The 16,052-nt window shown below is 31.9% G+C and overlaps 1 protein-coding gene across 1 annotated transcript; it reads left to right on the top strand.

The window, feature by feature from the left end:
* The first annotated feature begins 3,676 nt into the window (after positions 1-3,676).
* Positions 3,677-14,701, top strand: LOC111635423 (dehydrogenase/reductase SDR family member 7-like). Its single transcript, XM_023380381.1, has 8 exons — positions 3,677-4,333; positions 8,310-8,459; positions 9,276-9,382; positions 9,457-9,649; positions 9,724-9,770; positions 13,837-13,959; positions 14,034-14,200; positions 14,272-14,701. Exons 1-8 carry the CDS (start codon positions 4,210-4,212, stop codon positions 14,333-14,335), a joined length of 975 nt encoding a protein of 324 aa, XP_023236149.1. The 5' UTR covers positions 3,677-4,209; the 3' UTR covers positions 14,336-14,701.
* The last annotated feature ends 1,351 nt before the right edge of the window (positions 14,702-16,052 follow it).

The following is a 16,052-nucleotide window of genomic DNA, read 5'->3' as shown; positions in this document are numbered from 1 at the left end:
ATGTAACCTCAATATCTCGCACGGGTCAGTCATTATCATCTTGCACGAACACCTGCATACCAGGAAGCTGTGTTCACATTGAGTACTTCATCAGTTGCAGCCGAACCACAAGGAGAACCGTGTGAATTTTTGCAAGTTTATGGTGGAGAAATTTAATGGCAGAATATCAGAAATGGTCACCAACATACTGACATTTGACAAAACCCAGATATACTATTACAACTCTGAAACTAAAACCCAGAGCAAGCAGCGGGTAGCCGAAGGCCAGGATATCCCCATGAAGTTTCTCCGTGAGCACAATGCTGGAAAAGTCACAGTTGCAATTTTTTTTTTCACCGTTACTGACATCTTGGAACAAAGTGTTATGGTGACTGGGAAATGATACTCTTCCATTTGCTTGAGAAAAGTGTTTCAGTCACTTGAAGAAGAATGTTCAAGATCCAAATTACACATCTTAATCCATCGCAATAATGCTTCCAGACACTGAACTGAAGTGACCCAGTTCTTCGACCTTGCATAACTCCAAAAATGTTATGCAAGGTCGTCCAACTTCTACATCCAGACCTGGTACCTTGCGACTTCTTCCCCTTCCCACAGACAAAAAAAAATTTAAAAGGAAGGAAGTTTGATTCAAAGGAAAAACTGGTGAATGTATGACAGCAGAGTTACTCAAGTGTTCAAAGGTGTATTTGCAAGGGTGCTTTTTGAACTTGTTTTCAAGAATGAAGAAATGCATTGATTCCGACGGAAAATATTTTAAGAAATGGAGATATCTGTATGATTCTGTGCATAAAAAATGAATTATTTCTGACAACCATAACAAGTGTTTTCTGCAGATTTTTTGACCACCCCTGTATTACATGCCGACGAATATGGGCATCGGTGATAGATTTCCCACTACACATATGGGGAACATGCCTAGGATCCCACGTCTCAGGACCCCAAAATTGGAAAAAAAGCAATTTTACTATTGCAATTGTACATCATAATTTATAAATAATTCTATAGCTACAATTAAACATTATTAGTTTATAATAAAAAACAAATAACGACGATAAATAAATAACAAATGAAAATTATATAGAGGAGCCGCAGAAAGTCTTAACCCGTCACCGGTCGACACAAAATGTAAAATGCATTCTCTAATGCAGAAAGTAATATAAATATATTTTAGTTTGTAGACTCGCAGCTACAATCATTGCATCTCAACAGACATCAAAAAATCTTTTATTCCTGCTGTCAAATTATTGATAGAAGCGGAATGAAAACAGAAAGATATTCTAAAATTAGGAAGGATAGTTAATGGTAAGTTGAAATATTATTAATTATGAATACTCAATCTATAATATGTATTAAATTTCAGGAAGAGAAACATTATTACTTGAGAGGAATTTTCAAATTACATAAATAAAATAAAAGCTATTATCAGGCATGTCAGAAGACATGTCACCATTATATTATAAAGAAAGTAAATATTTGAAATATGTAATAAATTTATTTAAAAGTACAAATAAAAGTAAATGTATTTTTCAAGAAACAAAATTAATCCAGAATTGCAACTTACAATTTTGATCTTTGAGTCATCAAAAATTTAACTCTTGGGTATAATTTTTCTTTATCCATTTTCATACACAGAATAGAAAATTGATCTCAAGTGTTACTTTTGAGTAGTATATTATTATAAGTTATTTATTTCTGTTTATACAAACTAATGTCGAACATTTTTGTTCTTTATGATCTACATTTGATCCCGCATTTGAGACAATTCATCGGTACTCGCAATGCTACTGCCAAAAAATGTCGGGAAGCTCAATCGGTAACATCTCAAAGAAAATTTCCAATGATGCATGCTTTTTTTTTTAGCAGTTTCCAAGTATTTTTCAGACAAATCAATTTTAATATACTCCCATTGTGAAAAATTTTCAACCGGGTAATCTTTATTTTTTTAACAAAATAAATTTTGATTAAAATTTTGTTGCCTCCCTCTTTTGGAAAACTTTGTGGTGAGCACGTGGACAAACAATACAATGAACGTTGTCTACAATAAAAATTTTTTTTTATTGTTGGCTCGTGCAGTTTTACATATAAAAGATTCTTTAGGATCCCAACTCCAATAGATATAATTTCCGTAACATATACTTGTATTGGTACACAAGAGTGACACGGTTTTACACGACAATGTAAAATTTTAATTAACCTATCTTAACCTAACTTATATACTAATGAAGAAGTATAGAATGAAAGAGTTAATACTAAGAATAAGAGTAATAAGAACAGGACAAGAATGCTGATGGGGTACCCGTGTTTTCTTCCTTCCTTTATACTTCGCTAGTATCAAGGTAAAAACTTTCGTTGATTTTCCTTCCTTTCTTCTCTTCCGTTCTTTCTCTCTCTCAATGTTCTCACTTCACTCAGTCCTCTCCGGTTTCGATGACCAGGACTTCCTTCTCTACCTGTCTGTCTCCTTCGAACGCTAGCTTCAGAGTCCCCTCCCCTTTCTCTCACTTGTCTCGGGGCCTACTTCCACACCCTTGTTTTCCGTTGTAGTTCTCAGAAACGTTTTTACCACCAGCAGGGATGAAAGACCGTTAGAAAGTTCGAGAAAGTTCACAGACAAAAGACTTATGAAACTTAATATTAAGTTTAATACTAAAGACAAAATATATATATACATTTGGTGGATCACCACAACTTCATTTTGAATCCATCACAAAATCTTTTTGGCTCTCAATGTGGATTTAGTAAACAATAATACATGCCAACAAAAACTACAAAAGGGAGCCACTTACTTTTAAACCAATAATCACCCATTATTAGCTATCAAGTGTTAATTTTATTGTCTAGAAATTACTTATAAGGAAGTAATCTATATGAGTTTAACTTCTTCATAAATTCTTATATAATTGATTATAGTCTTTATAAAATTTTGATATGTTTGGATAGAAATAATTAGATTCTCATAAATTTAATTAACCAATATCATATTTAATTAAATACCACATCTTAGTCTTAAGATAAACACCCTTATCAGAATTTTCAAGATAAGCGCTTCCTAATCTTCCGTAAGAATAAATATATTTTAGTTAATACAAACATAATATTTTTGATTTTTGACCCGGAAACAAGGAATGTACTATTTTAAATAAGAACGACACATCTCGAGTTACTTATTAATGAACAAAAAATACATATCATACAATTATAAATTAAAATTGCATAAATGTCTTAAATCCTAGAATATATAAACTTTCATCTCATCATTGCGAAACAAGTTTATGTATAAAGTTACATAAATAATTTTTTAAAATAATCTAAACACAAATTCCTTCAGTAATTAGATTGGTTTTTTATGTATATTACTTCTTTTCTTAGCTTTTAATTAGCACACTTTCAATTTAATTTTGTACATTACATTTATTTATCAATAAATAAACCATAAGATATGTGAATAAATGCATACATTTATGTAAATTCTCCCAAAAAATATGAAGTTACGAATACAGTCGACCCCCCTATAACACTGTTGATTATTCCGTTTTATATGAATTCCATGTTGTACGAGTCACTTAGATTTTACAAATACGTGAGCCATTCGCAGCCCGGCACACCTATTTGTAAAATTTAAGTTACTCGTACAACATGGAATTCATATAAAACGGAATAATCAACAGTGTTATAGGGGGGTCGACTATATTTAAAACGTGCCTAAGCAATGCTTTGAACAATTTACTTGTTTTAGCGACCTTCAACTGAATTACACAATCGAATCGTACCTGAACACTGAAAAAATTAATAAACATTGCAGCTTTCATTTGTTAGAATTCTAAATTTGAATACACTTCCTGTTATTGCTAAATTCAAATAAAATATTTTTCCCGGTGTATTCGCACGCCTGCACACGGTCAGTACGCGTACAGTACTTTTCCACGTGTTTAACGTTACGTCACACACAATTTTTATCTAGTTGTTTAACATCTGTTTTATCATGTTTAGTCTGAACCGAAGTTCGGCACTCGCTCTCGTCACGGTATTTCGTTATTAAGTAACGAAATTCATTGCAAGACTAATTTCTCGTGTTCGTAAATGTATATCTTCGTAACTATTAACCCATAAGTACCTAACTAAGTGTGCCAGATAATAAGAGATCGGTCGTCAATATATGATTATCGGCGAGACCAAGAACAGTACGTAAACAGTAGTGTTAGGAAGATGTGTCCTTTCTTCTGTCTTACTTTAATCGCGGTGGCCGTCGTCGGATTTCTGATTTGGTTCGTGAAGAAAGCCGATGCCGATTTGACTTTACTTTTCTACGAAAAATACGGAAAATCTGTCGGTAAGTGAATACGTCCGCGGGGTAAAATAAATAATAACGGATGAACCTAGAGTAAAATTACTCGTTAAAATGTAATATTTATCTTTCTTTTTATTTAAAAAAATATTTGCGTAAACGGAAATTTAGACGCGCATTTATAGCTTGTTTACCTCTGTCGTGTAAACGACCTGGTTTATCGACATTGGGGCTCGTTGCGCCGCTCGTCAGTCGTTTGTGCTCGTTGCGCCTTCCTTCCATGTCTCCTCTCCTCTATACGTGACTCAAATGGTGTCTGTCGGGCTTCTTTGTCGAAATATCGGACATTTAAAGATTCCGCATAAATTCCAGATAGTCTCGTAAGTCCTGGAATGTCTGTCTTTTTTTTTTTTTTTTTTAACTCTTCTCTGCAGGCATTAATTAAGAGGATTTCTTTTAGCACGTCCATTATGTGTGTTATGGTAAGATCTGGCAACATCAGAGAGAGAGGGACGTGCAAGACAGACGGCCCTGACTAATGTATAAGAGTGGAGAGCGCCCGGTCCAAGTAGGACCCCGAATAAAGCATTCGGAGTAAGTGTCTGTATTCCTGTCTGGCGGGGGTCTTAAGTGCATCACAAAGGGCTTATAAACATTAAGTAAACCACATAAAACAATGTGTTCGGCCAGATCCAGCACTTAAAACTATGAAAAATGGTAAGGCAGCTGGAAATGATGGAATAGCATCTGAAATGGCAACATATGCTGGCAGAAAAACGTGGAAAATCTTGGTGAATATATATACAGAATGCCTAAGGTCGAGACGCATACCAGATCATTGGAACGGCGCGAATATAATATTTATCCATAAGAAGGGCAGCAAAGAGGACATTAAAAATTATAGAGCGATAAGTAGTGTTGCCACCTTTTCAGAATTGCTGACCTGGATGGCAGGTCAGGTTTGCTCGAACAGAAGTTCCTGACGCATGCGCAATGTCATTTTACAATGCAAAGAATAATGTGCTAGATAACTTAGTCCATAGACGTGTACGATCGTACGTGCAAAAGAAAAAAATAAAAAAAAAGGTCAACGGGTTGCGCGCTACATGTAAACAGACGAACATGGCAGAATTGCAGATGAATTTCAGTGAGTGTGAGTTCTTCCGTTGTTAAAATAGTGTAAATTTGTAAAAATATTTGCAAGAACTTTGTTTCGTCGTAATTTCACAATTTCTATGAAATTTCCGGACAAAATTAATAGTTCACCCGGACAGTGAGTCAATTCCCAAACTGTCTGGTGAAAACTGGACAGGTGGTAACACTACCCGATAAGTTTACTCCCAATTATATACAAAATATTTACAAAGATTAGAAAGCAACACTAAATCCGAAACCTGTTACTGGTGTAAATCATGCGAAAACCTTTCTTCACAAATGTTTTCAAACTTTTTAAAACAGAATACTAGAATAAGTGAGCACCAAGCGGACCTTCGACACGGGCGACGCACCACTGCCCTGGCACCTATGCCTCGGATCCGGACATCGAAGTGGAGTTTGACAAGGCCGACGTCATCATCACTACATCCCACCTAGAACATCTAAAATGGCTAGAAGCCATATCCATCTACAGGGCTAGTCACGGGACCACCTGCATGAACTGGAAAGATGAGCTTAATCTATCTGTAGCATGGCAGGCCCTTATAGACGGCATCCTTTAAATACCACCATCCATGCACAAGTATGCATGCCCATCACAATGGGTTTCATTAAACAAGCATTCGATTTTCTTTAAATCTGTACGTTCTATTTTTTGAAGCATTCCATTGGTTTTACCTGAGGAAGAACTGTTTTAAAAAGTTTGAAAACATTTGTGAAGAAAGGTTTTCTCACAATTTACACTGGTAACAGGTTCTGGATTTAGTGTTTATTTCACCCCCCTCCAGTGTTAAGGTGATGTTGAGTTCTGATTAGAAAGCACATTAGATGCTGCACAACCATGGAAATAGGCTGGCCTTAGAAATGGTTTCGGTATGACAGACCGTACACAAACACCCAGAATTATTAAGTTGTACCAATGAATATTGAATACTGCTGGCACTGGCCTTCGTCGACTTCAAAAAGGCTTTCGACTCTGTATGTCTTGGAGCATTAATAGAGGCTTTAACCGGCCAAGGCATTGACAAACCATACATAGAAACTCTAGCCAACATATATAGAGAAGCAAAAGCTAAAGTGAAAATATATGTTGATACTTCAGAATTTCCCACTACCAAAAGCATTCAACAAGAAGACTAAGCACTTCACAGCAACCCTAGAAAATATATTCTGTAAAATAGACTGGAAGAACAAAGGTATATCTATAGATGGAGAACACCTCAACCATCTAAGATTCGCTGATGATATCATTCTGATAGCTAAAGATCCTGCAGAACTATAAGAAGTAATAAGTGATTTAAACAAAGTTAGCAATTAAATTGGCCTTAAAATGAACTTGGCGAAAACAAAAATCACATACAATGAACTGGTAGACAATTAAGATGTAACAATAAATGATATCACACTAGAAACAGTAGATGAATATATATACCTGGAACAAATAGTAATTTGGGTGTTACTTGTGTTGCAACCAATTCAGGAGTTTACCCAATTGCCACCAGAGGGAGTCCAGAAGAATTTGGATCACGTTCGGGTCATCATCGTGGTGGTGTTTGCCAACAAAAGTTCAAGTTCACACTTGTCGAAATAGCTGCACACACAGAGACGATTTCTCTGGATTCCCTCTGGTGGCAATTGGGTAAACTTCCAAATTTGTTGCCACTTGTCTGGCTTACTACTTCCAGAAATCAACAGGAGGATCAAATTAGCATGGTCTACATTCCAACAATATTCTGTAGTTTTCATGTCTAGATTACCAATCCACCTGAAGAAAAGAGCATTTGATCAATGCGTACTACCAGTCATGACTTATGGATGTGAAACTTAGACACTAATGAAAGAAATAACAGCAAAGCTCAAAGTCACCCAAAGGTCAATGGAGTGATGCATGCTAGGAATAATCAAGAGAGATCACAAAAGAATAGAGTGGATTAGACAGAAAACCCAGGTAACTGATGTAATCCACAGAATTAAATCTCTCAAATGGCAATGGGCAGGATATCTGGCAAGAAGGGCTGACAACAGATGGTCCAGGAGAATTATGATGTGGTATCCACGGGGAATCAAAAGACCCAGAGGATGTCCAAACTTAAGATATGATTATGACATAAGGTAACAAGCAGGCACAACATGGTGGAGAGAAGCAAATGATAGGCAAACATGGGCACAAATGGAGGACAATTATATAAGGAAGGTTACACCATAATTAGAAATGGTAGAATAAGCTAAAGATGATGATGATGATGATGATAACATTTACATTCATATATTTTTATAAAATTGAAGACAAGTGAGAAATATAAAGTCTAAAATACATTTTTGAATATGAACCAGAAAATAAGGAATTTTTAATAAAATCCAAGATTTTGATGATCCTGTAAAAACAAACCTTTTTGTTTTTGGATTTCCTACCTTAGGGATGCCAAGAGGGATTTTTTTTTATGAGCCCATTGTGGGTTCGGTTAGGTTATGATGGCAAAGAACTTGGCCTGGCACATCTAGGACAGACTACTACTGAAAAGTTCCTAGGGTTTTTGACCACCCAGATTTGATCGCGGATCTCCCAGCATGGTAGGCCATGCCTTAACTGCCTCGGCTGTCCGGTCAACCGAATGGAATACTTTTTCCAAATGGTTTAGGAAATGTATTATTTAACTGTAGTGTTTGAAAGCGATTAAAGAAAAATTGTATCTAAAAGCAGATAATTATATGTTCTAAGCTTATATATTTAAGGGATTAGGTAAGTGATTATATATTTAAAGAGTTGGGAGAAAAATTTTGTTAAATTCTAAATTAAAGTTTCATTTTATAAATAATTAAACATTAAGATATTTATAGCAAAATAATAATTTTAAAATTATTCCAGATTCGTTGAAAGGCAAAGTGGTCTGGATCACCGGTGCTTCCAGCGGAATAGGACAGTCTGTGGCCAACAGTTTGGCTTCTGGCGGAGTGAAGTTGGCATTGTCTGGAACCAGCGAAGAAAGGCTACAAGAAACAAAAAATCAATGTTTAGGTGTTAATGCAGTTTTAAAATATTATGAGAAAGTTAATGCTTCTTCCATTTCTATGTAATCTATTGCTACTTGTCTAAATGCCATTGTTTCTACAACCTTGACTGTCCTTAAGTTGTAAATTGATGTTTAAATAAGGAAAATTTTTAAATTAAGTTAAGAACATAATCATTATCCTATAAGTTATAGAAATTATTCACATTGTGTCTTAGAAAATTTTCAAATTATAATCAATAAAAATAATTATAAAAATGGTAAAAATATATATGATTGACTATTTCTTCGACTTTTTAGTAACTGCATTATCATAAATTTTGTAGTCTTAAAGAAGTTTTTAATAAGATTTTGAATAAGGTTGTAAGGCAAAAATGTTGGGTAAATTATATTTTTTGTCCTTTAATTAAGCTTTGTTTTAACTGAATATTGCTTCAGACAGTAGCTTTTTTGTAAAATGCTACAGTTTCATTCGTTAAGTGATGCATATATCTGCCAATAAATGATAAACTCATAAATAAATATTTGAGAACAAGTGAATCATATATATATACTATTATATTAAGAAGTGTTTATCAAAGATTTGATGGATTTTTACAGTAGAAAATCAAAAGTTGTTTCCATAGGAAGGATGTAAGTCTACGTATCTTTATATTTCAGGAGATACATTACAATATTCATTTCAACATACTCTTTAGTTTTAATTTTCAAATTTAAAGGAATCAAATGAATTTTTATTAGAAATTTTATAACTTAAATTAATTTCCATTTTGTATTGTAGTTTTATATATTAATCCAAACTTTATTATTATTTTATGTAATAGCTTCTGGCAAACTGACAGAAGAAGATATTCTTTTAGTACCTTTCAATATAAGTGATTTTTCCATTCACGAAGACTGTGTAAAGAAAGTTCTCGATCATTTTGGAACCGTAAGCCACGTTACAATTAAATCTTAATGATAAAATTATTCCAAATTTTAATGTAAAAATAACCATTTATTCAGATCGACATTCTCATTAATAATGCCGGTCGTACGCAGAGAGCATCGTTTGAAGAAATTGAAATTCAGGTAGATCGAGACATGTTTGACATTAACGTTTTCGGTACGGTAAACTTAACGAGAAAAGTCCTACCTCATTTTCTTGCTAAAGGTCGCGGACACTTGGTCGTGACGAGCAGCGTTACGGGAAAATTAGGTAATTTTGCATGCATAATGTTTTATAAAACATTTATTCAAATAATTTTTTAAATCTGATAATTAACTTTTTAGGTGTTCCTTGGTCTGCTTCCTACACTGCTTCAAAGCATGCTTTACACGTAAGTGTGCTTACAGTGAAATGTTTAAATGTAATTTATTAAATTATAAAATCTTTCTCTATGAAACATTTTTATCTTTAATGGTGCATTTTTTTAATTTTTTCAAATAACATAAAATAAACAAGTTTTATTATTATTTATTTTTGCCAAAAATTACAGCATTTATTAAAGATACTTCAGTAATATTATTAATAAGTCTGTGCGTATAGAGTGATGAACATATATTTTATAGATTAAAAAATCAAACTTTGTAAGTGTTGTTTACAGTTAATTTACTGTTGGTGTAGTCAGTTGAGACTACACCAACTGTAAATTAAGTATGATTAATAACAATTAACTCTCATCAGTTAAGTGATTAAGAGATGGATTGAAATAGTGTTGGATTTGTGATTTGTAAAAATTATCATTATTACGTACTGTTTTTATTGCCGTCATAATTTTGCTTTCCTATTAGTAAGGAAAGTGTAAATTAAATATATTCTGACAGAGAATCTTAAAAAATTAAAAATTAGTCTAAAAATTTATATTTTTATCTAACAAAAAGTATAAATAAATACAGTACATAATCTGTTAACTAAAACCATAAAAATGCAATCATATGATCTGTACCAATTTTTTTAAGCTATACATATTGTATAAGATGAAATTATAATGAGTTAACATTGCTCAACTCTTTCATACATGTACTTCCATGCATGTGCCGCCATATTGCAGTCCTTAAAGTTAATACGATTGCCGGTTAGGCTGGCTTTATATATTTCCAATGCCTCCAGTTTCAAGTTTTTGTTGAAGTGCTGTTACTGGATAAAAGATTTCGCTTGTATTTAAAAATATATACTGCAATTTTGGTTGCTTTGGAACCGTGTTCCATATCTTTAATTCCATTTTAAAAAACATTCAGGAAATTTCCATTTTAAAAAACAATATTCAGGAAACAAGTTTTACAAATATAAGAAATGAATAAAGGTTGTTGAAAGTCATGTATCTTCTGAATACACTAAATTGTTCTTTCAAACAGAATATAATGTAGTGACACAGAAATATATCAGGACTAGCTTTTAGATAAATAAAGCTTACAATATCATTTTTCTCAAAATACATTTTATTGAAGAAGTGAATTCTAAATGCAGTGTTTTCTGCTGCAAAAAATATTGTGGCGATAGTGGTTCTGTAAGCGGCTATATTTTGAAGTTGAATTTATATGCAAGCTATAATGTTTTAAGTGCCAAAGTGTAAGTAAGTCACATGACATCTGGCACTGAAAACATCATGGTTTATGTTTACATCATTTTGGTATTCCAGAGAATTTGTAACCTAGTGATTTTTTTACCATTTTATAGCAAAATTGAAATGAATTCCTTCAAGTCTCGAAGGAATTCATTCATTAGAAAAAGTGTTTTTTTTTTCCTCTCTCCTGAAAAGTTTGTTTTTGGTATTTACACCATTACAGCATTGCACACTTCAAATATACACATTTTAGTTAATTTATTACATAAAATTGTGATTGTATTTTTGTATAAGACTTGTCTTTTTTTGTCAGTTTCATATTTTTTGTAAATAACAACCTGATACATTAGAATTTCCAAATGATCTGCTGAATTTTTATTGGCTAAATTATAATTAGTTTAATTATCTGAAATCAAAGAAATTTGGCTTAGAGGTAAGAGGTTAAACCACCATCTTTTAATAATAAATTTTAATAATTAGAAATAAATTTAATTTTTAATTTAAAGTTAGAATATTCTAGAAGAAAAGATTGACCCGGAATGGCACTCAAACCCACAACTCCCACTTGCCATATATTATCAAATTTATTAAAAGATGATGGCTTAACCACTTACTTCTAAGCCATATTGCTTTGTTTCCAATCATTAAGGTAGCCATAATATAGCCAGATAAAAATCTGGCAGATCATTTGGAAATTTATATTTTGTAAATGACAATGTATATTCTTATGATTTTTGTCTAAAGTTGATTGAAACTAGTGCAGGGAGTAAAAAGACAGCATTACAATTAAGGTAGTATATTCATTATGTCATTTTGCTACAGACAGTAGAGAAATTGATTTCAGTATTGTGTAATATGATGTGAACATCACTTTGATTCAAGGAAAACCATAATGAGATTGCCGAATGCTCAGACTCTACTTGGATGATTAGGGACATTATTGCAAATGCTACTTGTAATAATGGTTAATATAATTATACCAGTTTGAATGATACAAAGGACATATATTGACTTATTGAATATTCATCATTGTAATAATTATATTTTGCTAATATTTTTTAGTAATATACAAATTCTTCATAATATAATACACTATTTATTTATATACACCTAGCCCTCTTTTTGCACGGTGGATATGTTCCAAAGAACGCCGAGTAAAAAGTACAGTACAGTACATACATCCTGTAGAAAAATGCTTCATAGGATCCAAAACTTCAATGAAATGAAAAAATAAGCAATTTACAAAATAAACATAAGTCTTATTATACTAACATCATTTATCATTGACATTTATTTGTACGTAAATATAGTAAACACAAGATAGCATAAGAAATATAAAATCAACATACAGTATTCACTGAAGTACATACAGTGCTGTACTATGCTTAAAAAATATAAATGAACTATTGACTTTGAAACATGCAATTTTAAAGCCAGTCTTTCAACAGAGTAACTTTTTTAACAATAACACAATTCAAACAAAAAGTCAGTTTTAAAAATTTTCAAATAAAGTATTTTTTTCCCATGTAAAAAAAATTGATTGTGTAAAAAGAGGATTAGTTTTCTTTTGTCAACTGCATTATTTCAAAATCATGTAAAAATAGACTGTGTAAAAAGAGAGATAGGTGTAAGAAATATACATCTACTCTATATATAAAATACTTAGCTTAAAATTGTCACAATACTTTTTCTGTTATGAAGAAACAGAAAATTGCAGCACTGGGAATTGTGAATCATCACAAAATTTTTTATTGAATGAATGAAGTGAGAAGGGGACGAGCAAAGTGAAGAGATTGTGACCCAACAGAGCTCTAAAATGATGAGGGTGTGCCCAGAGAGAATGAGGCAAGGTTGTTGGCCTAAGGGGGAAAGCAAATGGTGGTTGGGTGAACAACACAAGTGGGAGTAGGGATTGGATCAAGAAGGGAATGAAGTGAGCAGAGGTGGGAGATTGAGTGAAGAGAGGAAAAGAAGGGGGATTGGCTCTCATGGAGATTTGTCACAAAATTTTCGTTATGGATAGTCTAACAGCACAAAACCTTTCTCACTAATTTCTAGCCTTATTAACTGGAGTACCTGTGCTGTTAGTCTTGCTGCTGTTTGTGCTGTTAGTCTTAGAAATAGTTCTAGCTACATATGCATAGTAGTTATGGATAGTGTATATTGGAAACAAGTGGGCCAAGCAAACCACATAATCATGTCAATGGAATGTTTTTCCAATTAATTTCAGTTTGAGGGTGTATTTTGAAAGAGATCCAAACTTAAATTATAAATTTTCATCTATAAACAAGCATTCACTATTATCAGGACTTATTATACTGGCTTAACAGACAATACAGTTTCACAGAAAACAATTTTTATTTAATATACAGGTATATTAAATAAAAATTGTTTTCTGTGAAATTCTGTATTGTCTGTTAAGCCAGTATAATAAGTTCTGATAATAGTAAATGCTTGTTTATAGACGAAAATTTATAATTTAGTAAGAAAAGGACATTGAAGCATTTTAATTAAGATCCAAACTTAGTTTACATTACAGAATCCTTACTCAGAATTAGACAAATGAACATAATATATATTATTGAATTTTTGTTATGAATAATGCATATTGGGAACAAGTGAGCAATGTGAACAGAGAGTTGGGAGTACAGTGATAGGCAGTCAGGGAGGTGAAGCCCCATTGCATATATAAATCCTATATCCTACAGAAGATAATTAAATATATCTTAAATGTTAAATAACTAAACTGTAAATTACATTATTTTAAAATTTTTAGAATATAACTTTTGAATATTATTGTGCTGTAAAATGGAATGTAGTGGTTTCTAACATTTTAAAGGGTTACTTTGAATGTTTACGAGCTGAATCGAGTAGCAGCGGTATTGACGTCACCATGATCTGTCCCGGACCCACATTTGCACAGACACTTTTGTCAAAAGCTTTCACTGGAAAAAGTGGAGAAGTATGCTTTTATGGGTATTTTAAAATTATAAAAGTTTACTTTTTGTTCTAATATTATTATTATTTTATTGCTAGACGTTTGGAGGACAACAGGAATCAAACGAGAAACGCATGCCCACCTCGCGATGTGCCCATTTGATTTCTGTGGCAATTGCCAACAGAGTCGATGAGGCCTGGATATCTTTGCAGCCAATCCTGTTTGTCTTTTATCTAGCACAATATACTCCCACATTTTTTAGAAGGTAAGACATTCTTAAAAGATACCAATAGTATTTATATATGCATAAACCATTAAATGTATTTTTTTAAATAGTTTCCTTGTGAAGAAATTTGTGACCAAAGAAAGAGCAGCTGCATGGAGAGAAGGACAATCTTAATTTGAGTGAAACAGCATCAGTTTTCTAATTATTAAGTTTAGAATATTATAGGGTTAAAGGTGGATTTGCAATGTGTTAATTACTCTGTTTTTTCTACAAGATTATGGTCTTTGATTCACTCATTTTTTATGAAAATAATTTTAATTTCATATCTATCAACTGTCAAAAATAACAATTATAATCAATGATTGTGGGTACCATGCATGGTTTGATTTTATAAATTAATTCGTCTTTTGCAAGTAATCAACAGTTACCCATAAACTTTAAACAAATTCTATGCATGATTTAACACATGCTAAAATGTTTGTATGAAAATGTTTTATAAAATAATGTATAAAACACTACAATAAATTTATATAATTAATATTTTATAGCCTAAAAAATGTTGTGATTTTTATCTCTGAAATTTATATTTGAAAATTGCCAGTTTTATTCAAATTTACTGAAATGTGCCTTATTTTTTTTGATATTAGAGATAATAAAATTTATTTAGAAAATTTTTGAATATATAATTTAATTAAAACCATTTCCATTTTTAAATTGATTCTTTGGGATTAAATTGAGTAGAATTTGTGGAATCATTTAAAGTATATAAAAAATTATGATTTTATAATTACTAAATGTATTAAAATGAGTTTATTTAAAGGATAAATTTAAAGGAGTTTATTTAATAAAAATGAGTTTATTTATTTAAATTACATTTATTAATGTAATTTGTTTACATTATTTGGAATACTGTAAACAAATTCCAAATAATTGGATGACTGAAATTTAGTTACAGAACAATCTGCAATACAGTCCCATCCATGTGCTAAATAGTTGTAAAGATAAAATAAATTAATTATATTTCAAATTAATTTTATGCAACAAATAGATATGTGATCATATATTCATGACCTTTCAAGCTATTGTTTCATTAGACCTTTTATTTCTTTAATATCAATAATATCTGTCCAAATTAATACCACCTAATTGTTCAATCTGTTGGTTTTTTGAACAAAAATGAATAAAATGCTCACTGTTCAGTTGCCTCACAATTTCTTGAAGAACCTCTATGACCTTCTATGAGCTAATTCCTAAATTCATCAATTTGCAAGCATTCCTATGTTAGCGAACAAAGCAAAAGAAAAGACAGTATATCCGGATAAGAGGTTGGAGAAACTATGCTATGGATTTTTGATCTTGATGAAACTTATTGTCTTGTAATTTTAAAATATTTCAGATGTACATATGAGCCAGATTAGTCCAACAACTGCTAAATATTCCTTCAAAATAACTCAGAAAAATCAGGCAATATTTAGCAATGCTAAAATGTCTACAGTTGGAAACGGTATCAATTAATGAAAGAATAAATGTCATACAAATGACATTTTTTCTTCTATTAATGTTTTTTAACTTTGTGTTATCAATGGTATATTGCAGGGGTGGGCAAGCAAGAGTTCAGTGGGAGCCAAAATGTAGGTTTTGCAAAATGCATGGGAGCCGCAGTTCTGTACTTTTTTATTCTGTACCGCAATTTTATTATATAATATAAATATAAAACAAATATTGAATTTTTTTAATAAACATATTTTCATCAAATTGTGAAAATAAAATTGCAAAAATAATAATAAAAAGCAGAAATGAAAACTTTCGACAAGAGCCGCACGTAACTCAAAAAGAGCCGCATTTGCCCACGCTGGGTATATTGAATAGAAAAATCAAATTATAAAATACT

The sequence above is a fragment of the Centruroides sculpturatus genome, unplaced genomic scaffold (genome assembly GCF_000671375.1).
Source record: "Centruroides sculpturatus isolate CEXI.00-Female unplaced genomic scaffold, Cexi_2.0 scaffold997, whole genome shotgun sequence".
NCBI classification, from domain to species: Eukaryota; Metazoa; Arthropoda; class Arachnida; order Scorpiones; family Buthidae; genus Centruroides; species Centruroides sculpturatus.
The sequence above is the reverse complement of the archived record's forward strand: the minus strand, read 5'-3'. Positions and strand labels throughout refer to the sequence as shown.